The following is a 26,164-nucleotide window of genomic DNA, read 5'->3' on the forward strand; positions in this document are numbered from 1 at the left end:
CAATATATTTTAGTTACTAGTCAAGGTGCTTTTAATTACAAATAATTCACTCAACAAGCTTAAAGAAATTGATTGCTGGGGATACAGAGTTCTCTCTCAGTAGTTTTATGAGGGACTGGAACATTGTCAGGAATCAGGCAACTACTTTTTCTGGCTTTCTATGGCTACAAAGTCTCCTTTCTCTCTCATTCACTATGGAGCTTATTTCATTCTCTTATTTTCTGTTCCATGCCCATGGCAGTCTATGGTCATTGCATAGCTCCTGGGTGTACATTGCCTCAGTTTAAGTCATAGCAGGTAGGGACAAACTAACATCTCTGAATCCTAACTCCAGTGTCTTGGGGAATAGACTGACCCAGGATGGGACAGGTGCCCACTTTGAATCAATTGGCTTTGGTGCGGTTGGGGAACAGGGTCACAGTTTTTTGTATATATAGTAGAGACAGGGTCTCCCTGTGTTGCCCACGCTGGTCTCGAACTCCTGGGCTTAATGGATTCTTTTGCCTCAGCCTCCCAAAATGCTAGGATTTTAGGCATGAACCATCACTTCCAACCAGGGGTCACACAACTTAAAGAAGGCTGCCGGTGTTCACTCTTGACAATGGCCACTGTTAAAATCTTGCTCTATGTGATCTTCCTAAAGCTCTTTCAGATAACTAGGCAGATGTTACCTTCATTTAATGGAAGAAAACAGTAAGTGACTTGTCTCAAGCAACATGTCACTACCGTAGAACCCTTCCTCACCACTGTCTTCACCACATACCCCTTAGAACCTTTCCTCACCAATGTCTTCCACCACATACCCCTACCCAACTACTGGCCACCAGTCTCTGCTCTTATAGACTGCTAATGTCTGTACGAGTGGTTATCACAGTATAGTATGTATTTGGTTGTTGTGTCTGCTGCTCTGAGAATTTTTAAAGTGTATGGTCCATGTATTTTTTAACCTGGGGATGTATGATAAACTGAATGAATTGACTGGGAATAGAACTAGAGCCCAGGTTCTGGAGCTAAACTGTCCAGCTTCAAAATTCAGCTTTGCTACTTCCTAATTGATGATCTTGGGCAAGTTACTTAACCTATCCATGCTTCATTTATCTGAAAAATAGAAGTAATAGTCCTCACCTTCTAGAGCTGCTCTGAGGATTAAATGAGTTGATGTGTAGAAAGTACTTAGAACTGACAGTGATAAATTACCAAATGTTGGCTGTCATTTTATATGTTCCAAATGGTCACTTTAGAGAAACTTTTCTGAATGGTCTTAAAATGCCAGTTAAATAAAGTTTACTTCAAGGCTTCTTCCTTTCCTGATAAGCCTTCCTGAAGCTGGAAAAGAGCATTCTTCATCATACCCTTCAAAGCTATTCATAATCTGGCTCCAGTCCTTCTTTTTGCATACTTTTCTCTATAAGAAATCTCTGCTCAAATTCACCTTCTCTCTTCCCATTTCATGCTGCATTGTTCTGTTTGTTTTTAAAATTCTTTGAATTGCAAAGGTTTCAAAACTAGGAACTATGTACATATGACTCTGTGTCCCCCTGTTACCTGAGGTATAATAGGCACTTGAAATATTTGTTGCTTAATTGGCAGAGATAAGAGTAACTTTTTGTACAACAAATTATACAACAAATTGAATAGTATGTGCACTTTTGTGTATGAACAACTTGTATAGCAGGTTAACAGTTTTTAAAATTAACTGTTAAACTATGAGCACGCATGAGAAATATTTAAATTACCATAACTACATGAAAAAAAATCTACAGATTAGATTGTTTGAAACTGTAATAACCAAAATACCACACTCCACATATTGCAAATCAGGCTTTGTGCTGCTGCTGGATAATTATAGCATTTCTTCCTTAGCAATTGTTACTACTATATAGTAAAAGCACAGAGGACCTCATGACTATGAATTTTCATGTCACAGAATTAGTGCTGTGAAACTAAGGAACTAGTAAAGGAAGGGAGGGGGAGAGAAAAAGAAACATGCAGTGGATCTGTATCTTTTTCTAATATGTAAATAATAGCAATAGAACATCTTAGCCAAAAATACGACGTAAGACATTTTAACCTTTTAGCTATTAGTGATTATTTGTGTGCAAAAACTATTGTACCTGACATCCAAAAATATAATTTTTTTTTTTTTTTTTTTTTTCTGAAATAAGAGTCTTGCTCTGTCGCTCAGGCTGGAGTGCAATGGAGCGATCTTGGCTCACTGCAACCTCCACCTCCTGGGTTCAAGCGATTCTCCTGCCTCAGCCTCCTGAGTAGCTGGGATTACAGGCATGCGCCACTGCACCCAGCTGATTTTTGTATTTTTAGTAGAGACTGGGTTTCGCCATGTTGGTCAGGCTGGTCTCGAACTCCCGAGCTCGGGTGATCTGCCCACCTCGGCCTCCCAAAGTGCTGGGATTACAGGCATGAGCCACCACACCCGACCCAAAAATATAATTATTATAGGCTATAAAGTGAAAATAGATATCTCTGAATAATGAGTTATTTTTGTCTTACTCTCTGAATTTTATAAATTTCTCAGAAAATGTGTTACTTTTTAATTAGAAAAGTAAGCCACCACACCTGACCCAAAAATATAATTATTATAGGCCAGGCGCAGTGGCTCATGCCTGAATCCCAACACTATGGGAGACAGAGGCGGGCAGATCACCAGAGGTCGGGAGTTCGAGACCAGCCTGACCAACATGGCAAAACCCCATCTCTACTAAAAATACAAAAATTAGCCATACATGGTGGTACATGCCTATAATCCCAGCTACTTGGGAGGCTGAGGCAGGAGAATCACTTGAACCCAGGAGGTGGAGGTTGTGGTGAGCCAGATTGTGCCATTGCACTCCAGCCTGGACAAAAAGAATGAAACTCTGTCTCAAAAAAATAATAATTATTATTATTATCATAGGATGATAAATGTATTTCTAAACCTTCAGTGTTTTAACTAATGTTTATATAAAAACAATTCCATAATTTTAACCAGTTCAACTAGAATTTGGAATTATCCATCATCTCCTCTCTTCTGTATAGTTTGTGAATCAAGAGTTTAGTGTATTTTGATTGTCTTGAGTTTATTATTTTCACTCTTTGTTAAATGAATATTCTTAAATGTGTAATGTGACATTAGTTATTTTAGGCAGACCAGATGAGTTCTTATTAAAGAGTACATTAAATTGAGGACCCTTTGCCCCTTTTTTTATATCAGATACTCTGGATGAATATTTTGAATATGACGCAGAGGAGTTCTTGGTCTCTTTGGCCTTGCTGATAACAGAAGGACGAACACCTGAATGTTCTGTAAAAGGTCGAACGGAAAGCTTTCATTGCCCTCCAGCACAGTCTTGTTACCCAGTAACTACCAAACATGAATGTAGTGACAAGCTGGCCCAGGTGAGAATCTTGTGTTGAATGCTTTATATCTTTTATATAAACTAGTTTATGTTCATCATCACCTTTATTTTATTACAATTATAATTATCACATTTCAATGTAAAATTGATCATAATCATAAAGGGAAAAAAATCCAAATCCTGGACCATAGCTAATAAACTTGGCTCTCAAATAAGGCTCTTGAAGGCATTGCAGGTAGTTTTGCTGATCACTGGGGAGGTAGGCACCCAGTTTCATACCTGCCATCTCATAAGCTGGATTTAAGACTATCTCTGCTGTTGGATTTTACTTTATTTATTTATTTATTTATTTATTTATTGGAGATGGAGTCTCGCTCTGTCGCCCAGGCTGGAGTGCAGTGATGCAATGTTGTCTCACTGCAACCTCCACCTCCTGGGTTCAAGCAATTCTTCTGCCTCAGCCTGCTGAGTAGCTGGGACTACAGGTGCGTGCCACCACACTCGCCTAATTTTTGTATTTTTCATAGAGATGGGGTTTCACCATATTTGCCAGACTGGTCTCCAACTCCTGACCTTGTGATCCGCCCTCCTCAGTCTCCCACAGTGCTGGGATTACAGGCATGAACCATGACGCCCTTTATTTTTAGAATCTCAGCCCTGGCTCTTCCACTTTGTATTGTTATTCATTTGGTAAATTGATGTTGTTACGATTATTTTCCCCACATTAACCCATTTCCCTTTTGTATTCCTTTTTTTTAATGGGAAGATATTTTTGTTAATGTTTTTGTGTAACATTGTTCAAAATATTTTGGTGTAGGTAGCCTGCAATTTGCTTTAAGAATTTTTCTCGCACTTATTAGTTTCTCAAATGTGATCCAAAATTTTAAACTTTAAAAATCTTGTCTATTTTGAGGCCAGGCGTAGTGGTTGGCCTGGCCAACACGGTGAAACCTCATCTCTACTAAAAATACAAAACATAGCTGGGCGTGGTGGCGGGTGCCTGTAATCTCAGCTACTCAGGAGGCGAGGCAGGAGAATTGCTTGAACCTGGGAGGCAGAGGTTGCAGTGAGCCAAGATCATGCCATTGCACTCCAGCCTGGTCAACAAGAGTGAGACTCCATCTCAAAAAAAAAGATCTTGTTTATTTTGAGTGTTTAATGAAAATGAGTTTTTAACATTTTGGTGTTCAGATTTAAGAAGTAATCTTTCCTGTGAAATGATGAAATTAATAAAGTAGTCAAGGCTGGGCCAACTCAGAGGCCTGTCAGACATTGGATATAGCAGTTCTTTTTCCACAAGGTAGAGCAAAGATACACTCCTCAAGAAAATTTGCATTACAAATGTTCGATACAGCCGGGGCACAGTGGCTCATGCCTGTAATCCCAGCACTTTGGGAGGCCAAGGTAGGCAGATCACCTGAGGTTAGGAGTTTGAGATCAGCCTGGCCATCATGGAGAAGCCCTGTCTCTACTAAAAGTACAAAAATTAGCCCGGCATGCTGGCGGGCACCTGTAATCCCAGCTACTTGAGAGGCTGAGGCAGGAGAATCGCTTGAACCCAGGAGGCGGAGGTTGCAGTGAGCCGAGATCGCACCACTGCACTCCAGCTTGAGCGACAGAGTGAGTCTCAGTCGCAAAAAAAATAAAATAAATGTTCAGTACTAATCATTGCACTCTAGAGCTCACTAGCATAGATCCATTATTAAATGAGGAAACCTAGATAGCATTTTGAGCAAAAGCTCTACAATAGATGACTCATTTCTCATACAGATGTCTACTTTGCAATTACAATTTTCTATAATACAAAATTAGGTGGGTTTTTGAGACATTTTGCTTATATTCATTTTCTCTAAGTGCCGCCAAGCCAGACGAACTAGGTCTGAGGTCACATTGTTGTGGAAGAATAACCTTCCAGTCATGGTGGAAATGATGCTACTACCAGACTGCTGCTACAGCGATGATGGGCCCACCACAGAGGGAATTGATCTAAATGATCCTGCAATTAAGCAAGATGCATTATTATTAGAAAGATGGATCTTGGAGCCAGTTCCTCGACAGTAAGTTGTTGAACGTTAGTTCAGAGTTGTTCTTGGTAAATCAAGTTTTCCATTACTTGCTATAAATTATTTTAATGTATCATATCTTTTAATTCCTCTATTTGTGTAATAAAATTGAGATATTATTTATATTTGGCACTAAATATGAGTAAATGTAGTACTTACATTTAGTAGTTGTGACTTCAAGTGACATCGTAAGTGCATTCCTATGCTCTTCAAAGCACAAATCCTGAGTGATAAGTTTATGGATGTCAGTTTCTGCCATTCTAAAATTCAGTCATTTTGTACTTGCTTACTTTTAAATTATGCTTTGTTACTTTCCTTAGGAATGGTGACCGATTTATTGAAGAGAAGACACTTCTGTTGGCTGTCCGCTCATTTGTGTTTTTTTCTCAGTTAAGTGCGTGGCTGAGTGTTTCTCATGGTGCTATTCCACGAAATATTCTCTACAGGTATGTCTAGGGCCAAAAGAAAAAAAAAGGACAGTGCATATTCAAACACCTTGGTTAGCAACCGAATGGTATTTTACCTTTTAAATAGATTATTTCCTGCAATTCTAAATATAAATAGATAAAATTTACTGAGGTTTTTCAAAACAAGTTAGAGAGATTTAGATTGAATCAGTATGAATTTTGTTTGTTGTATTAAATTTGATATAGAATAATATCAAGAGAACTTTTAAGCTTACTTTAGAGAACCAATGGACTTAATGCTACTATTATAAAGTAGAAAAGTTTTCTGGGCTGCTGAATTTCTGTGTTTTACTTAATTTTTGGCATCTTGGATAATGTTAACAGATAGGCTGTTAACAATTAGCTGTTTAGCTAATTGGCTTTTTAGGCAAATGGCCATGAGATAGGGTGTCTCTTAATCACCTTGCACAATAAAATTAGCTGAATCCATTTATGTACTAGTAATTACAAAGGGCTTTTTTCTGTTTTAACAAATATTTTTAAATTATAATATTCTTGAGCTTTAATGCTTAAGTGATCTGGTGTTCTTAAAAAGGTCATCTCTTCCAAGCATAAGCTATTGTATTACTTACATTGGTTTTATCAGAATTATATGCATGGTAAAATGGCTAAAAGTAAACCTCAGTGGTAATTAATGCAAACAAAAATAAGTGTATGACTGCTTTACATTTACAATAATATACAATAATAAGAATATAACCTTTGTAATCCATTAATACAGTATTTTTCTGTGTGATTCCAGAATCAGTGCTGCTGATGTAGACCTACAGTGGAATTTTTCACAGACTCCAATTGAGCATGTGTTTCCTGTTCCTAATGTTTCTCACAATGTTGCCTTGAAAGTCAGTGTTCAGTCCTTGCCCAGACAATCTAATTACCCAGTTTTGACCTGCAGTATTCACACTAATATTGGCCTTTATGAGAAAAGAATTCAACAACATAAACTTAAAACCCATCAGCACCATAATCCAAATGAAGCAGAACAATGTGGTACAAACAGTTCACGGCGTCTGTGTAGCAAACAAACTTGGACCATGGCACCTGAAAGTGTATTACATGCAAAAAGTGGCCCAAGTCCAGAATATACTGCAGCTGTCAAAAACGTCAAACTATATCCAGGCACTGGCAGTAAATCTGACCATGGGACATCTCAGGCCAATATTCTGGGCTTTAGTGGTATAGGCGATACAAAATCACATGAAACATCAGTGAGAACTTTAAAATCATTTTCAATGGTTGATTCCAGTGTCTCTAACCGCCAGAGCTTCTGGCAGTCAGCTGGTGAGACTAACCCTTTAATAGGCTCTTTAATTCAGGAGCGGCAAGAAATCATTGCAAGAATTGCCCAGCATTTGATTCATTGTGATCCAAGCACTTCACATGTTTCTGGACATCCATTTAATACTCAAGAGTCTAGTTCACTCCATTCAAAACTTTCCCGTGTTTCACAAGAAAATGAGAATGTGGGAAAAGGTAAAGAAACTTTCTCCATGTCTTTTGGTAATCCAGAGTTTACCTCCCCAGAAGACAGCAATGAGGGGAAAATTCAACTAAAACCAGAAACTCCTCGAAGTGAAACTTGTATTTCTAATGACTTTTCTTCTCATATGCCTGTTGGAGAGACTAATCCTTTGATAGGCTCTTTACTCCAGGAGCGGCAAGATGTTATTGCAAGGATTGCTCAACACTTGGAGCACATTGATCCAACAGCATCACATATCCCCCGGCCGTCATTCAACATGCATGACTCCAGTTCGGTTGCATCTAAAGTGTTTAGGAGTTCATATGAAGACAAAAATTTGTTGAAGAAAATTAAGGATAAGTCCTCAGTTTCCATTTCTCACACAAAATGTTCCTTGTTAGGAGACACCAGTGATGGGAAAAACTTAGTATCTAATAAATGTTTTACTTCTTTTAAAAATAATAGTAAAGAAAAGTGTTCTTTGAGATGTCAAACGAGAAATCAGTGTCAGAACAATCCTAGTGAAATCATCCAAAGTACATATCAGGAAACACAGAACAAAAGTTCTAGTTTGTCGACTTCCTCAATTTTGTCTCAGCACAAAGAAAATAACTTAGATTTGACAAGCAGATTTAAGGAGCAAGAAATGAGCAATGGAACTGATAAACAGTATTCAAATTGCAGCAGTATTGACAAACAGATTTGTACAAATAAATATAACGAAAAAATAATAAATGAGAACTATAATCCAAAATTCTTTGGCAATCTTCAATCTAATGATTCAAAGAAAAATGACTCAAAAATAAAAGTTACTGTGTTGGAAATGTCTGAATATTTGAACAAATATGAAAGCATGTCCTCAAATAAAGACTCAAAAAGGCCTAAGACATGTGAGCAATACACTCAACTTAATAGCATAGAGAATTATCTCAATAAAGATAATGAAGGTTTCAAATGTAAAAAGTCAGACCAATTAAAAAATGAACAGGATAAGAAAGAAGATCCAACTAATGAAAAATCCCAAAACTATTCTCAGACAAGTATACAACACTGTTTGTCTACGTGTGAGCAACCAAAAAATACAAAGGTATTGGTAAGTAACATCTAATATGTCAAATATAATTCTGAAATATTTGTTATGATTTAAATTTTTTTCACAGGAGATCTAATTATAAAGTCCCAAGGTTCCATTATCTATAGGACACACAATCTGATACAGCAATAAACCTACAGAACTAGTATTAACATCCTTGCAAATAACCCACTCTCCTAGAACAAAAAGTAAATGGAGGACATAAAGATCAGGCTGTTTAAAAACTAGGAGGTGGTACCTTTTTTAAAAACTGTTAATAGGACAGTAATTGTTTTCATGAGGTGTTAGGTATATTATTTAGGTCTTCTAGCTCTGTTCTCTGCCTGCTCCCCCATCTTAAAGGCCTCTTTTTCTTCTAGTCAGAAGCACCCAGGCCAGGCACAGTGGCTCATAGCCTATAATCCCAACACTTTGGGAGGCCAAGGCAGAAGATCACTTGAGCTCAGGAGTTGGAAACCAGCCTGGGCAACATAATGAGACCCTGTCTCTACAAAAAAAAAAAAAAAATTAAAACTTAGCTAGGCATGGTGGTACATGACTGTAGGCCTAGCTATTTGAGAGGCTGAGGTGCGGGAATCACTTGAGCCCAGGAGTTCAAGGTTGCAGTGAGCTATAATTGTCCCATTGCATTCCAGCCTGGGTGACAGAGTGAGACCCTGTCTCAAAAAAACAAAAACAGAAAAAAAACAACCAACCAAAAAAAAATTTAAAATTTGATCTGGGCCAGGTGCAGTGGCTCAAGCCTGTAATCCCAGCACTTTGGGAGGCCAAGACGGGCGGATCACGAGGTCAGGAGATCGAGACCATCCTGGCTAACACGGTGAAACCCCGTCTCTACTAAAAAATACGAAAAACGAGCCGGGTGAGGTGGCGGGCGCCTGTAGTCCCAGCTACCCCAGAGGCTGAGGCCCGAGAATGGCGTAAACCCGGGGGGCAGAGCTTGCAGTGAGCTGAGATCTGGCCACTGCACTCCAGCCTGGGCGACAGAGCAAGACTCCATCTCAAAAAAAAAAAAAAAAATTTGATCTGTAATGTCAAGAGAATGAATACTATATAATATTTATAAAATATTACTATGATTTTGTATGTTGCTTGTATATAACGTTCAGTTATATTGCATATTAGGTTTCTGCAAAAGTAATTGAAGTTTTTGCCACTGAAAGTAATGGCAAACCTCAATTGCTTTTGCACGAACCTAATAGGATACTTGGTTCTTTGTGGTACTTCACCATATGGGACAGATAGGACAGTTATGAGGAAACTGGGACTCAAAGAGAATAACTGACATACCAGTAGCTGTACAAAGTCCTTAGTGATTCAACTGGCACCCTCACCCTAGTCTCTTGACTCCTAATCCAGGCTCCTTTCTACTACCTGACAATAATCAAGGACAAATTTGTGGACTGTACAAGTCCTTGGTTCATCCCTCCTGTTGAGAAAACAAATTAATCCCTCCTGCTGCCCTTTTTTGTTTATTTCAGCACTTACAAACAATTCTGGGAGTGTAAACAAGAGTCAGAAATCAAATTTGTATTAGCTTAATGTATTATCTGTTAGCAGGTCCAACCCAATATTAGCGGTGTGCCCATTGTGCTATGCCATTGATCAGTTAATGACTTTCAAAATGTCTATAGGGAAATCACCAAGCTACTGGTCAAAACACCTGAGTTCTAGCCCTGGCTTCACAGTTTAGTCCTTGAGTGACCATAAATAAGTCATATTACTTCTAAAAACCTGTTTCCTCAATTTTACAAGACTCATGATTAATATCTTTTGCCTCAGAGCAGTGATAAACAATTTATAAATATTTTGTAGTCCTTAATGTACTATATACATAAAAGATATTTTAAGTTATTTTCATTTTATTTTATTTCCTACCAAACTACCATTTAATTTCTAAAAATCATTAGGCTTCACTTTCCTTTATTTTTCTGAGCAATGTCTCAATTATATGGAAAACTTCTTCTTAAGTACCTTAATCCAAGTCTAAATGACCTTGGTTTGTCTTTTTTATCACTCAAATTCGTTTTTCTGGACATTTCAAAATTATGCCGTGTTTCCAGTTTATATTTTTCTTCAGAAGATCTCTCCCTAACATGGGGTTTAATCAAATGTTAGTTTCCAATTTTCTAAAAGCATAATTGTCACAAAAACCTACACTGGCCTTAAGAATATTCGGTTCTTTTGATCCTGTTATCTAATAGGGAGGCTTAACCCTGGCCATGGTATTTTTCAAGCCCACTAAAATTCATTTTTTCATGTACCTGTTTTAAATATAATAAACAGTTTACTGTGTGCCCCATCTGAATATTTTACACATGTTGACTTACTTAATCCCTCTCACTTTGATATGAGATTAGGTGCTTTTACTAACTCCAGTTTACAAATGAGGACCTTGAGCTAGGGAAATTACATAACTTGCCCAGGTTACAAAGCTAATAAATGGTAGAGCCAAGACCCAGAATAGTCTTTTGTAATTTTTATTCATGTAATTTTTATGAATTTCTGATCTTTGGGTATAAATTTGTCCAATCCTTAAGAATTAACCTATTTCTTGTATAACATCAAAAACATAGTGCTGTGACTGCATTATATATAATTTTAAATTTACAGTGTTTCTTATATTTCTGTATGATGTTCCACCAAATTATATCATCTGAAAATGGTTTTAATATTGACATAGTTTTATATTTTTTCATTATACTAGTATTTATATAATATACTAACATTATACTGATTTTTCCTGTGAGTACAGTAGTCGCCCCTTATCCATGGTTTCCTTTCCATGGTTTCAGTTTACTCATGGTCAACCAGGTCAGAAAATAGGTGAGTACAGTACAATAAGATCCTTTGAAAGAGAGAAAGACTACATTCACACATAACTTTTATTATGTCATTTTATTATAATTTTTTATTATTATTAATCTCTTATTGTACCTAATTTATAAATTAAACTTTAGGATAGGTATGGATAGGAAAATATATATATATTGTTTGGTACTACACGTGATTTAAGGCATCCACTGGGGTTCATGGAATATATCCCCTGAGCATAAGAGGGGACTACTGTAGTAGTTTTTTCACAAATTGAAATAATCAAATATTAGCTTGCTAGATGATAAATTCTGAACAAACATGAACATATAAGGCATTTACATTTGGACATATTTTCTTTAGAACTTAATTCAGCATATTGCAATAACCATTTTAGACATTGTTTTCCAATTGAAATATATATATTGTTGTAAACATAAGATGTAGATATACAGGTTGAGCATCCCAAATTTGAAATGTTCCAAAACCCCAAACTTTTTAATTGCTGACAAAGTGCTCAAAGGAAATTTTCATTGGAACATTTCAGATTTGGGATTTTTGCATTTGGGGTGCTTAACCAGTAAAGTATATATGATGCAAATATTCCAAAATCAGAAAAAAAATCCAAACTTCTAAACACTTCTAGTCCCCAAGTATTTTGGATAAGGGTTATCCCACTTGTATATCACCAACTTCACCAGCAATACGTCAGAATGTATTAGGAACGAGTCTAAAAATGAAAAAGCTGTCCAAATTCTTTAAATGGTATTTAAATATTACAATTAAAATCTAATTATTTTCCTAACAGAGGACTACACTGAAACATTCAAATGTCTGGCGAAAACATAATTTTCATTCCTTGGATGGAACTTCAACCAGAGCCTTTCATCCTCAAACTGGTTTGCCTCTTCTTTCAAGCCCTGTAAGCATTTTTTTTTTTCGTATCTCGTGCTTAGAACTTGCACACATCTGAAAGGTTTACAAATAATTTCATTCAAATTTTAATTGAAAAAACTTTAAATATCTTTAAATGTCCAGTTATGAAACATTTTATTTTTTCACCACACATTTAACAGCTATGTGATAATACAGGGAAAGACAAAAATGTGAATAAAAATGAAATATATTAGAGTTACAAAATTTCTCTGAAATTCTTTTGCCTAACATTTTAACTGTTACTACATGTGAAAAAAGCAAAAACCATCAAGTGGATTTTTATCTTACTGATACCACTAACTGGGTCATCTGCAAGTTAAATCTATTGCTATTTTTGATTTGGAATCTCTTCACTTAATCATCTTGAGACATATAAATCTCTCCACTCCTCAATTACAAATAGATTTACAGATCTGAGTGCAGTGGTTAAAAGCATCACTTTGGGGTCACATTGACTTCCCCCTAGTTATGCAACACAATCTCTTGGAGTCTCAGTTTCCTCATATGTAAATCAGGATGATAATGTCTACCTTAGTGTTGTGAGGATGGTTAGTATCATCCCTCTTGCATGTAAGCAGTCAATAGTTAGTTGGTATGGCCAGCATTTCAGTTAAACTTGAGGTAAGCAGTAAATTGTGTAGCAGAACTAAAAATCCTTGTAATTTGCTACAAACGTATTTTTAGTTGTATGTGTTTTTTAATAACTAGAAAAATACAGTATCTTGTGTATGTTCAAAAAATAATTATTGGACAATAGACGCAGAATTTAAATGTATAACATGGACTTCAGGCTTCTATTTTAGAAAAATTAAAGTCCAAACAACTTTTAGAAAATTCCAAATGGTTTTTGCTTTTTTTTTTTTTTAATTCTTATGGCTACATAATAGTTGTATATATTTATAGGGTACGTGTGATGTTTTGATATGGGCATACAATGTGTAATGATCAATTCGGGGTAAATGGATTATCCATCACGTCAAGCCTTTATCATTTCTTTATGTTAGGAACCTTCCTATTTCACTCTTTATTTTTAAATATATAATAAATTATTGTTAACTATAGTCACCCTGTTATGCTACCAAATACTAAATCTTATTCATTGTATCCAACAGTGTTTTTGAACCTATTAACCATTCCCACTGTATCCCTGCCTCCTCACAACTCTTCCAAGCCTCTGGCAACCATCCTTATACCCTTTATCTTCATTAGTTCAATTGTTTTTGTTAAGCTCCCCCATATGAGTGAGAACATGGAATATCTGTCTTTCTTGCCTGGCCTATTTCACTTAGCATAATGTCCTTCAGCTTCGTTCATATTGTTGCAAATGACAGGATTTCATTCCTTTTGTGGCTGAATAATATTCCATTGTGTATATACTACATTTTCTTTATTCATTCATCTATTGATGGACACTTAGGTTGCTTCCATATCTCGGCTGTTGCAAATGGTGCTGCAGTAAACATTGGAGTGCAGCTGTCTCTTTAATATATTAATTTCCCTTTTTTTTCCTTAAGATACATGCCCAGCAGTGGGATTGCTGGGTCATATGGTAGTTCTATTTTTAGTTTTTTGAGGAATTTCCATAGTCTTCTCCACAGCGGCTATACTAATTTACATTCCCACTAATAGTGTATGAGGGTTTCCCTTTTATTTCATCCTTGCCAGCAACTGTTATTGTCTGTCTTTTGGATAGGAGTCATTGTAAGTGGAGTAAGACAACATCTCGTTATGGTTTTAATATGCATTTCTCTGGTTAGTGGCATTGAGCATTTTTTCATATACCGGTTGGCCATTTCCATGTTGTCTTTTGAGAAACGTCTGTTCAGATTTTTTTTGTCCATTTTAAAATAAAAACCCCAAATGTTTGACCTACCTGTGAGGTGATTTAAAATGCCCAAGAGATCAGGGGAAAAAATTTCAGCATCTTGCTAGTGTAAAAAGCACCACAGACTTCTGGTCAATACAGTGGACTGAGTCAATATAGGAAGACACTTGCCCCTTCCACGCACAGAGATGCTGGAAGAGGTATAATAACTTCCAAATGCATAACGTTGTGTAAGAGCAAGAAAGAAAAATTCCCAAGGAGTAACCTGGGTCAAATTTTGCTCCCCTAGGATATTTGAACCTAAAATAGCACTAGAGTTCAATGCCCCTGCTGAGACAGGAGTCAAGGCTGCAAGTCTGTAACAATCTTAGCTGAGACCAGATTCTTCATAAAGCCAGGCACAGGGAAGACTGGCCTTCTCTAAATGGGGGGGGGGGGGATATCCATCTATTTACTCAGGGGTGGAGTACATGGGAGAAAAGGAAGCACCCGAAAGAAATTGTATCTAAATCTAAGCCACACATAGTAGGGGTTCTGAATTTATGCTACCTGTGAGATTCAGAGATGTCTAGCTAAGAAATAGCCATAAAAACTAAAGAACCCATGAAATCCATTTAGTATTAGTAGGGGAAACCTGAAACTATCCCACATCTATGGAAGATACCTTTTACTGAAGATGACTTTAGAGGAAAAAAAAATTACAAAGCACCTTAAAAGAATCAGCAGGAGCAAGAAATGGAAGGATGCACGTATAGGAACTCTGTTATCAGAGCAACTTGAGAGTTAAAAACTGTTTAAAGTGTCCTGGGAGAGAAATGAAGGCAAAGATAGGGAATTTAGATGAAAGAACATGGATTTGAACTAAATAGAAATTCTAGATATGAAAAATACATGAAGTATATACACACTCTTGCATACGCATACAGATGAATAAACAGCAGACTAGGATCAACTCAATAGAGATTTTGTGAGTGGGTAGACAAATATTTAGGAAGCACCTAGAATGAAGCACAAAAAGGAAGAGAAATAGTAAAACACGAAAAAGCCATAAAGAAAAGAGAATGAGATGTTCAATGTAAGTCTGGTAGAAGTTTAAAAGGAAGGACTAAATAGAATAAGAAAATGCAATATTAGAAATGAAGGTAGAGAACTTTGCAGAATTGAAGACATGAGGATTTAGATTGAAAATTTCACAGTTAAGTTCTGACTACAGTAAATAACATGGTGCACTTGTACAGCTCTCCAAAATGTTGAGGTGGTTTAAATTTTCAGTGTCATCTGTCTCTTCAGTCACCAGTTAGACCAGAGAGTCAGGTACACATATTTAATATTCTAGAAACAAAACTGTCTAACTTGTATATTGTATATGATTTTGCCTTTAATTAACATTTAGGTATTTTTTTTAGGATATTTTGAGCTAGGTGGTGTTTTGCTTTAAATGTAATCTGGTATACAACGATGGTTGAAAACCTAGAGATGTAGTACTTTTCAAATCTATTCTCTGTAAAACATAGGATTCTTGGAAATGTTGCAGTAGGTGGAATGGGCAAAGAGTGGGCAGTGCTGGCGGGACCTCAGGCTCCTATCTCTATTTTGTGTTTTTTTTTGTTGTTTTTTTTCCTTTTTATTTTAAAGTTGGAAGTGTTTCCCACCTCCCAAAAAAATAGAGAAGTATATACAAAAGCAAAATACTCTTTATACTATCTATTGGAATTCCATGCAATTTTTTCCATGTTTTTCCAAACAGGTTTTGGAAAAAACTGTTTCTGCTTCTTAAAAAATCAAAACCTAGTAAAAGTGCTTTTATTAATCATCTGTTTTTTCAACACTAGTTAATAAAGTAAAAATAAGAACAATATGTAATGAACAGCATGATTTTAAATAAGCTATTATAGGAGAAGTTGTAGTATTTCAAAGATATGCTTAAATTTCATTTAAAAACTCTTATCAATTCAAGAAAGAAATTACGGTTTTTTTTTAATATCACAAATGATCATTTTGACTTTAGGTTCCTCAGAGAAAAACACAATCAGGTTGCTTTGATCTGGATTCTTCATTACTGCATCTGAAAAGCTTCTCATCTAGAAGGTATTTATCTCAAAATTCATTTGTGTGTTTCAAACAGAATTTCACAAAATTCTGGTCTTTAACAATAAATAATGTTGATTCTAAAAATCAGAATTTTAACAGGAATCTTATTTACAGCATGATACCATGTACACACACAGTTATTAAGGATGAGTGTGGAAGAAATTAAGGCAGTGAGTAGCAACTATATAGTGGTCATCATAATGAACTCTTACATTGGTTTTAACATTTAAATGGTTTTATATATTTCTAGTTACTAACCTTTACTACCTTTCACTCTTTTAGGGGGGAAAAAAAACAACCTTGGCCATTTTTTTCCATGTTGGCAAATAATACTCTGATTATATTCTTTAGTGACACAATTTTGCCCTTGTATTCTCATACTTAACTGAAAATAAGATTGATATAGAAGTCTGAATTATTATTTATTTCCAGTAGATGCCACTATGTGATGTGTTCTAAATTCTACCTCGAAATCTTTTAGGATGTGTGTATGTGTGTTTATAAAATATTGTAACAAAGATAATAAAATCTGGGAATTTTAAACTTGAAATTTTATATTGTAAAATTTGGTGACATTAATATGGTAGTTTGAGTAGGATTGTTCAGATTTTCCTAATTTTGTACAAAAGTAAATAATATTGTGCCTTGGCTTGGTGGCTCACACCTGTAATCTCCAGCACTTTGGGAGGCTGAGGCAGGAGCATTGCCTGAAGCCAGGAGTTTGAGGCTGTAATGAGCTATGATGGTGCCACTGTACTCCAGCCTGGGTAACAGAGTGCGACCCTGTGTCAAGATTAAAAAAATAAAGTATTGTGGCTAATGTGTTCTTTTGCTGATTTGTTTTTCTAATAGTCCTCGACCATGTTTAAACATTGAAGATGATCCAGATATTCATGAAAAACCCTTTTTGAGTTCTAGTGCTCCACCTATAACAAGTCTTAGTCTCCTAGGAAATTTTGAGGTAATGTGCTTTGAAACTGTTTTTTAAATGAAAATTTTATACCCTAGGTTCCAGGATGTCATTTTATGTCTTTAACTTTGGTTGTGAAAAAGAAATAAATAATTGTCTTTTTTCAAGCCTTGAAATTATCTTTTTACTTTATTTTCACAAGAAGGGAAGTCAGAATTGTTGGCACTGACATCTTAGATTTGGGTAGCTGGTAGTGAAGAAGAGAAGACCTGGTGAAATCAGGTTGGATTGAGGAATCTGGTACTTAAGCCAGGAGGATAGATTTGGCTACATCTTCTTACTTGGTAAAATTGGGTCTAGGACCCAGAGAAAATAATGGGGGACTATTAGCAGCCTCTTCATAATCAGGAAAGTTGATTTACAAAACCAAACAGTTCTCTGTACTTTATGTGCAACTTCTTTGTAAATCGACAGCTATTCTAAAGTAACAAGGTTATTTTTTAAAAATTCAAATAAAGATTTCTGATATGTTTACTCCAAATATTTTTACTTGGGGTCAAGTAGAAATCATGGGTTTCAATTGTCTGTCATTAGAAATCAGCTTAACCTTAAACATGAACGTGTAAATGACATTTTTAAAGTGATTTTAACTGGTGAGTTTTTTTAGGGGAAAATAATTAAAATTTTGTGTTTTTAAGATAGTTTTACAGGAGTTGTGTTTTGGTATATTAACCATTTGCTTTATAACTATTTTACTAGTGAAGCTATCTTTCAAAGTTTTAGTGGGAATGAAAAGATATTTCGTGGTAAGTAAGTCTTTTCCATGTCACTTCCAAGGTATCAGTTCAAAGATGTCAAGCTCTCTATTCCTCTTTGTCATCAAATTAAAAGTGCATAGGCCATTGTGAGGGTTGGGTGGCTCTGCAGCCTTTGTACTACAAGAAATTTTTTTTTATTGCCACTTTTGAGGCATGTATTACAAAAAATGTATAAGTGAAAAAGAAAGCAGCCTGATATGTGAAAAGTTTAGAAAAGGGAATGTATTAGGCTGTTTTTGCATTGCTATAAAGAAATGCCAGAGGCTGGATAATTTTTAAGAAAAGAGGTTTATTGGCTCACAGTTCTGCAGGCTTTACATGAAGCATGGTGCTGGCATCTGCTTCTGATGAGGCCTCGGGGAGCTTTTACTTATGGTAGTAGGCACAGCGGGAGCAGGCAAATCATATGGTGAGAGCAGGAGCAAGAGAGCAAGGGAGGAGGTGCCATATGCTTTTAAACAACCAGATCTTGTAAGAACCTACTATTGCAAGGACGGAACCAAGCCATTCGTGAAGGATCCACCTCCGTGACCAAAATAGCTCCTACCAGGCCTCCACCTTCAACATTGGGGATTACATTTCAACATGAGATTTGAAGGAGACAATATGCAAACCATATCAGGGAAGATAGTTAAAAATCAGTACACAGTTTTTTTCAGAGGATTCTATTTGTGCAGATATACATACATTTTTCAAGTGACTTAAGGAAGAAATAGAGATGCTCTGAGACTGTCCAACCCATAGGTCTTATTTATAATGAATTTGATGTTTTCTTTTTTTTTTTTGAGACGGAGTCTCGCTCTGTCACCCAGGCTGGAGTGCTGTGGCCGGATCTCAGCTCACTGCAAGCTCCGCCTCCCGGGTTCACACCATTCTCCTGCCTCAGCCTCCCGGGTAGCTGGGACTACAGGCGCCGCCACCTCGCCCAGCTAGTTTTTTGTAGTTTTTAGTAGAGACGGGGTTTCACCGTGTTAGCCAGGATGGTCTCGATCTCCTGACCTCGTGATCCGCCCGTCTCGGCCTCCCAAAGTGCTGGGATTAAAGGCTTGAGCCACCGCGCCCGGCCTGATGTTTTCTTAAGTAAATTACAGAAAATATTTCCTCGGCTTAGTGAATTTGACATTCTGTGCAATAAAAGATGGGGTTAGACTTGAGTCACTAAAATGACACATTAGACTTGCTTAGTGAAAACAGGGAAAAGTCTTATCCCTGTAATGTTGTTGGGGGAAATCATCATCCTTAGACATTATTTGTGGGGCATTAGGTGGAGTTTGGAAACACATGGACATAGAATAACACCCAAATAGTCTAATAGCTAATAGTCACCTTTTCTTGCCACCATTTAGCTTGTCCAGCCTGGGGCCTAGGACAGCTTTAAATGCAGCCCGACACAAATTCGTAAACTTTCTTAAAATGTTGTTAGACTTTTTTTGTGATTTTTATTAGGCTCATCAGCTATTGTTAATGTGTATGTATATGTATCTATCTATAGAGAGAGAGAGAGTTTTTTTTGTTTTTTGTTTTTTGTTTTTTTTGAGGCAGTCTCACTCTATTCGCCAGGTCTGAGTGCAATGGCGCAACCTTGGCTCACTGCAACCTCTGCCTCCCAGGTTCAAGCAGTTCTCCTGCCTCGGCCTCCCAAGTAACTGGGATTACAGGAACACACCACCATGCCCAGCTAATTTTTGTATTTTCAGTAGAGACGAGTTTTACCATGCTGGTCAGGCTGGTCTTGAACTCTTGATCTCAGGTGATCCACCTGCCTCGGCCTCCCAAAGTGCTGGGATTACAGGCGTAAGCCACCATGCCCAACCAGTGTTAGTGTATTTTACATGTGGCCCAAGACAATTCATATTTTACATATGCCCCAAGTCAGTTCTCTTCCAGTGTGGCCCAGGGAAGCCAAAAGATTGGACACCCCTGATTTAGAGTTTTCTACTGCAAAACCTTGTCATCCTCCATTCAATTCATCTGTCCTGTGATTTTCTTCAGTCAGTTCAGTCCAGCATAATACAACCATTGGAAATGAGTTATTTTTCCTATAGGAGGGAATCTTAGTGCTTTCTGTCAGTATAAAATAGCTTGTATATTCTAGAATTTTATGTAAATACAGTCACACAGTATTTACTCTTAGGGGGGGTGGCTTGTGGATTTATTTAACTCAGTGTCATTTTTTTAAGATAATCCGTGTTGTCCTGTGTATCAAGAGTTCATTCATTTTCAGTGCTATTGTATGGATAGACCACAGTTTGTTTATTCATTCACCTGATTTTAGACATTTGGGTTGTCACCAGTTTGGGGTTATTAAAAATAAAGCTGCTATAAACATTTGTGTATGAATTTTTATGTGGACATAAATTTTCATTTCACTTGGGTAATTACCCAGAATAGGAGAGGATAAAATAGAAGAGAGGAGAAGAGAATAGGAGTAGAGTAGGTAATAGGATAGATGTATGTTTAACTCTTAAGAAACTGCCAAGCTGTTTTCCAAAGTGATTATACCATTTTAATTTGCATCAGCATTGTATGAGAGTTCTAGTTCTTCCATATCCTTGCCAGTGTTTGCAATGATCAGTCGTTTTCACCTTAATTATTGTGGTTTTAATTTGTATTTCCCTGATGACTATTGATGTTGAGCCTCTCTTCCTGCACTTATTTGCCAAATAAGCATATATGTTTTCCAAGTCTGAAGTTTGGCTGTACATTTTTGTGACAGTGTCTTTACAAGAGTAAAAGATTTTAAGTTTTTTGATGTCTAATTTAGTAACATTTTCTTTAATGAATCTTACTTTTTGATGTTGAATCTAAAAAAACATTACCTAGCCCAAGGCTTCTTTACACTAGTACTGTTGATATTTGAGTTAGATAATTCTTCTGAAGGGCTGTTTGTGCTTTGTGGGATGTTTAGCAGAATCTCTGGCCTCTACCCACTTATTCCAATAGTACCCCCCTTTCTAGTTCTAGTAACCAAAAATGTCTTCATATATTACCATATATCCCCTGGGTGAGAACCACTGGCCCAACCCAAGGTCACAAAGCTATTTTTCTGTTTTCTTCTGAAAGTTCGTGTTAGCTCATATGTTTAGATCTGTGATCTATTTTGAGTTGATTTTTACATGATAGGAGGTGTGCAGTCAAGGTTCCCTTTTTTATGCATATGGGTATTCAATTTTCTAGTCTTGAAATCAGGTAATGTGAGTTCTAACTTTATTGTTTTTTCTCAGAATTGCTTAAACTGTGTTAGCTCCTTTATTTTTTCATATAAATTTTAGAATCAGCTTGTCTGTTTCCACAAAATAGCCTGCTGAGATTTTGTTTGGCTTACTTTAATATAGACCAATTGGAGGAAAATTGACATCTTAAAAATACAAAGTCTTTCAGTCCATGAAATCTATTTATTTAGATATTATTTTATTTCTTTCATCAGTGTTTTATAGATTTTAGCATGCATATCTCAGACATCTTTTTTTAAAAAATAGGGGTAGGGACTTTTCTCTGTTACCCAGGCTGGAGTGTAGCTGCATGATCATACCTCATTGCAGCCTCGATCTCTTGGGTTGAAGCATTCATCCCACGTCAGCCTCCCGAATAGCTAGGATTCCACGCTTGCACCACCACACCCAGCTAATTTTTTTAAAACTTTTTTGTAGAAATAGGGCCTTGCTGTGTTTGCACAGGCTTTTCATAAACTCCTGGCCTCAAGCAGTCTACTCACCTCAGTCTCCCAAACTGCTGGGATTACAAGTGTGAGCCACCACGCCTAGCCCAGATTTTTGATATCTTTTTGTAGATGTATACATAAGTATGTCATGTTTTCTGGGATATTGTAACTTAAAAATTGTCAATTGTTCATTGCTAGTATTTTTAAATGAATGTATGTGTGTGTTATCTATAAAAAATCAGTGATCTTGTTCAACTCATTAATTTCGGTAGATTTTTAAAAATAATCCTTGGGATTTTTCTACGTGGACAATCTTGTCCTCTATAAATAGGGATAGTTTTGGCTTTTTATTTTCATGCCTTTTTTTTTTTTTTTTCTTGTCATACTGCACTGAGTGGGGCCTAGCATATATGCCTGTATATTAAATTTACAAAAATCTAAATTATCTCAGATAGAGTCAGCAACTAATATTGGTCATTTGCCTTAATCCATAAACATTTTTGTATGTGCCTCTCCTATGAAAATTTTTTGCATCTTCAGAATGGACTTCTTATTTAGGAAACATTAGTTGAGTACTTACTATGTGCTAGGAATACAAAGTTTAAATGATAAAGTTCCTGCCTTAGAGACGTTTATTGTCTACTGGAGAAGGTGGGCATATAATTTACCCAGGAGGGTAAATAATTTATAAGCTCAAGTAATTAGCATTGTAATAGAAGTTTCCTAGTACTTATATCTACTGTCTCTGCTAAAAAGGGATTGAGGAAAGCTTTACTGAGGAACTGTCATTTGAGCTTGGTCACAAAAGATGAGAAGGAATTTGCCGAGTAAATTTGTGCAGGAATCAGAGATTCTAGACAAAGGGAACTGCATGTGCAAAGGCACATGTGCAAATGTAAAAGAACATGGCGATGTCGGAAAGGATCAACTGGAGCTGGAGCATGGGACTCTGTACATGTTGGGAGAGATGAAACAAGAGGCATGGTGGAGCTTAAGTGCTGTGCTATGAATGTTGACCTCATCCTATAGACAGCAGGAAACAAAGTTTTTAAGTGGTAGATGGCACTATAAGCCTTTAAAAAAAAAAAAGAACTCTGGCAGTACTACAGAGGATACACTACAGATAGAAAGACTAATTAGAAGATGTAGCGTTAATTTAGAGGAGAGGTTATGAGGATCACCTAAGTCACTAGGATAGTGGTGGTGGTGGGGATGGAGATGAGGCCATGAGACTGAAAGGTAAAATCAACAGGATATGGATTGGATTGATTAGAGGGCAAAAAGGAGATATAGAAGGTTGATTGTGACCCAGGTCATTTGGCTTTATCTTTTTGATCAGGAGATTAGAATTGCTGATATGTCACTGTTTCGCATTTAGACTACACAAACTTTTAGAATCATGAGGCTTTGTAGCATTTCTTTTCAAAGAATTAAAGGAATGCTACTCACGTTTCATGATGTATGCATATATGTGTTAATATATGTATATAAAATAAAGCTTGCAAAAAGTTTTATATGTTTCTCATAACTGGGAAGATAATCACTAAATTGTTAAAAGTAGTTATCTCCCTAAGTGACCTGGGGGGAGGGATGGATAAGGGCTTCTGTACTATTTCTGTACTTTTAACTTTTTATAAATGCATGTTTTTATGTTTTAAATTAAACAAAATAAAACTTGTCACATACTACAGTATTTATAAGAGAAGCAATTATTTCTTGGTTAGAATTATAAGTGCTTGACTTCATCTTTTAATGGCACTTCCATATATAACCTGTTAGGTTTTCAAGTGTTTCTCTGTGCCTAGCACCATGAATAGGCACTGCGAGGGATAAATACCTGCTCTGATAGAGCATATTTTTAAATTTACAGATATAAAAACAACATAGTAAATAATTAGGCCTAACTAATGCTGAAGTTGCAGGAGAATTCAGTGTGAGTTGGAATAGTGAGAGAAGACCAAACTGTTGTAGGATGGTAGAAGACTGATGGGAGATGGAGTTGACTTCAAGTCAGATGAAAAGCAGAAATAAGGACATGGCAATGGTAACAACCACTGTTCTAGTGCTAGAAAGCTTAGTAATATATTTCTTTTTATCACTTCTCTGCCTTTAGCTAAGTGTATATTTCTTTAAATAGAAAAAAAATGAATGTGTTAGCTTTTTAAATTGAGTTATAAAAATTATTTTGTCTTCCAGGAATCTGTCTTGAACTATCGTTTAGATCCTCTCGGCATTGTTGATGGTTTTACTGCCGAGGTAGGGGCAAGTGGTGCTTTCTGCCCCACACATTTGACTCTTCCAGTTGAAGTGTCATTCTACAGTGTTTCAGATGACAATGCTCCCTCTCCTTATATGGCAAGTATTTTTTATATTGTGTGTTTTCCTGCCAAATCAACCAACTTAATGACAAATTTCTTTAAGTGCTTTGGTGCAATACTTTAAAGTATAAATCACTTCCTAAGAGCTGAATACAAACTAACATGCCAAAATATTACCTCATGACTTCTTTCTAAGCTAGTTCAAACAACAGATAACCTCTTTTGCATTTAAGGATGGTACTAAAAATGTACTTGTTTCTCTTTGTCTTGAAAAAATGGTAAAAATTGATCAGTGACACTGTAATTCCATCGTGCTGAGTTCACACACATTCTCAAATGCTTACTGTGCACTCGGCCCTCTAGTCCTACAAGGCTTTGGTGACATAAGGCTTCTGTAGGGCCCTTTTACTCCCTTTTCTCCTGTTTGGTTTGGTTTGTCTTTGGGCCTATTCTTTTCTAATCCTAGGGTTCTTTTTTTTTTTTTTTTTTTTTTTTCGTATAGGCTCTCACTCTCTTGCCTAGGCTGGAGTGCAGTGGTACAGTCATAGCCCACTGCAGCCTCAAACTTCTGGCCTCAAACCATCCTCCTGCCTTGGAGCTCCTAAGTAGCTGGGTCTGCAGATATGCGCCACCATGCCTAGCTCATTTTTATGTTTTGTAGAGGCAGGGCCTCCCTATGTTGCCCAGGCTGGTCTTGAACTCCTGGCCTCAAGCAGACCTCCCACTTTGGCCTTCCAAGTGTTGGAATTACAGGCATGAACCACCACAACTGGCCTAATCCTAGAGTTCTTTAGGATACTAGCTACTTCAGATTCATGCTAATGTCTTAATGGAGAGTGAAATAACTAAGAGGAGTTAGAGCAAGCTTGTCTGGCCTACAGCCCACATGCAACCCAGGAAGGCTTTGAATGTAACCCAACACAAATTTGTAAACATTCTTAAAACATTATGAGATTTTTTTGTGATTTTTTCTTTTTTTAGCTCATCAGCTGTTGTTAGTGTTAGTACATTTTATGTGTGACCCAAGACAATTATTCTTCTGCCAGTGTGGCCCAGGGAAGCCAAAGATGGGACACCTCTGAGTTATAGTGTTGAGCCTTAAGATCAATTTATGATTTCACCTTTCTGATTTGTTTTTATTCCAATGGCTTGTGGATAATATAAGCATTCATTTGCAAAAACAATACTGAGTACTAGTATATGATTAGTATCAGCCCTCTTCCAAAAGACAAAGAGAGGTAAGTAGCTAGCCATGCAGGTCTGTAAAAAGTTGACAGTGATGGTATCAAATATGGAGTCAAATCTGGGTTTTCATATTAGGTGTTACTTTTGAGAAATGCAGATTACTATAGGCATTGAACATTATAGCCTAGTCTTGCTGCTTGAATTTCCTAATTTACTACCTGGCCCAACTGCTTCCTCTCCTAACACGCCTCTCACCAACCTTCTAGGTTTTCAAGGACATTAGTAACAATGACTTTTGTTATTAAATAAAAGCTGTAAAAAGGGACATCTATATAATTGAGAAACAACAGAGAGGAAAGGAAGCTACTCTTAGGAACCTATATGTGACCTACTCATTATTGGCCCAGTTTCCTCAAGGAAAGCTTACTCCATTCTAAGGGTGACGATTTTAGTCAAGAGCTTGATTAGTGTTTCACACTTTGATAGAAAAAGCATAGTGGTGTCTGCTTGTTTATTCAAAATTTTCTTTTCCCAACAACATTCACATCTGTGGGTCATAAGCATAAAGATGCCCAGCATAGGTTATTATCGAAAGAAGAGGCCCCCCTTCACAAACCTGCCCAGTTATTACATATGCTACCTGTTCATTTACCATAGAAAGATGTACCCACTTTTCAGAATTATTTTGGAAAAAATAATTTTGGACAGTTAATGAAATGGAAAGTACCACTGAGATAAGTTTAATACCAGAATAAATGCATATCATACTCAAATACTTACAGTATGAGAGTATATCTACAGCCTGTTTGCCTTACCAGGACATCAAGAATCTCATCAGTTTCACACCTTTTACTGGCATGTAGTAATAGAGGATGGAAAGATAAGGTCTAAAATACTGTGATCTGTCCGTGTGCAGTGGCTCATGCCTGAATCCCAGCATTTTGGGAGGCTGAGGCGGGCAGATCACCTGAGGCCCGCAGATCGCTTAAGGCCAAGAGTTCAAGACCAGCCTGGTCAACATGGTGAAACCCTGTCTCTACTAACAATACAAAAAATTAGCTGGGCATAGTGGCACACGCCTGTAATACCAGCTACTTGGGAGGCTAAGGCAGGAGAATCGCTTGAATCCAGGAGGCGGAGGTTGCAGTGAGCCGAGATCGCATCA

The 26,164-nt window shown here is 36.8% G+C and overlaps 1 protein-coding gene across 6 annotated transcripts in view; it reads left to right on the forward strand.

Annotated features, from left to right (window-relative positions):
- The window catches only part of FAM214A (family with sequence similarity 214 member A), a 131,207-nt gene that overhangs the window by 94,115 nt on the left and 10,928 nt on the right, over positions 1–26,164 (forward strand). For all 6 annotated transcript variants that reach the window (XR_002734715.2, XM_023227134.2, XM_023227131.2 and 3 more), the window contains exons 3-10: positions 3,212–3,396; positions 5,211–5,413; positions 5,740–5,865; positions 6,629–8,441; positions 12,064–12,177; positions 16,025–16,104; positions 16,960–17,068; positions 23,693–23,851. Coding sequence is in view for 5 of the 6 variants with exons in the window: in XM_023227134.2 (XP_023082902.2) it covers positions 3,212–3,396; positions 5,211–5,413; positions 5,740–5,865; positions 6,629–8,441; positions 12,064–12,177; positions 16,025–16,104; positions 16,960–17,068; positions 23,693–23,851 (2,789 nt within the window). In the remaining variant the exon portion in view is untranslated. The remainder of the gene's footprint in view (positions 1–3,211; positions 3,397–5,210; positions 5,414–5,739; positions 5,866–6,628; positions 8,442–12,063; positions 12,178–16,024; positions 16,105–16,959; positions 17,069–23,692; positions 23,852–26,164) is intronic.

Source organism: Piliocolobus tephrosceles, chromosome 6 (assembly GCF_002776525.5).
Source record: "Piliocolobus tephrosceles isolate RC106 chromosome 6, ASM277652v3, whole genome shotgun sequence".
NCBI classification, from domain to species: domain Eukaryota; kingdom Metazoa; phylum Chordata; class Mammalia; order Primates; family Cercopithecidae; genus Piliocolobus; species Piliocolobus tephrosceles.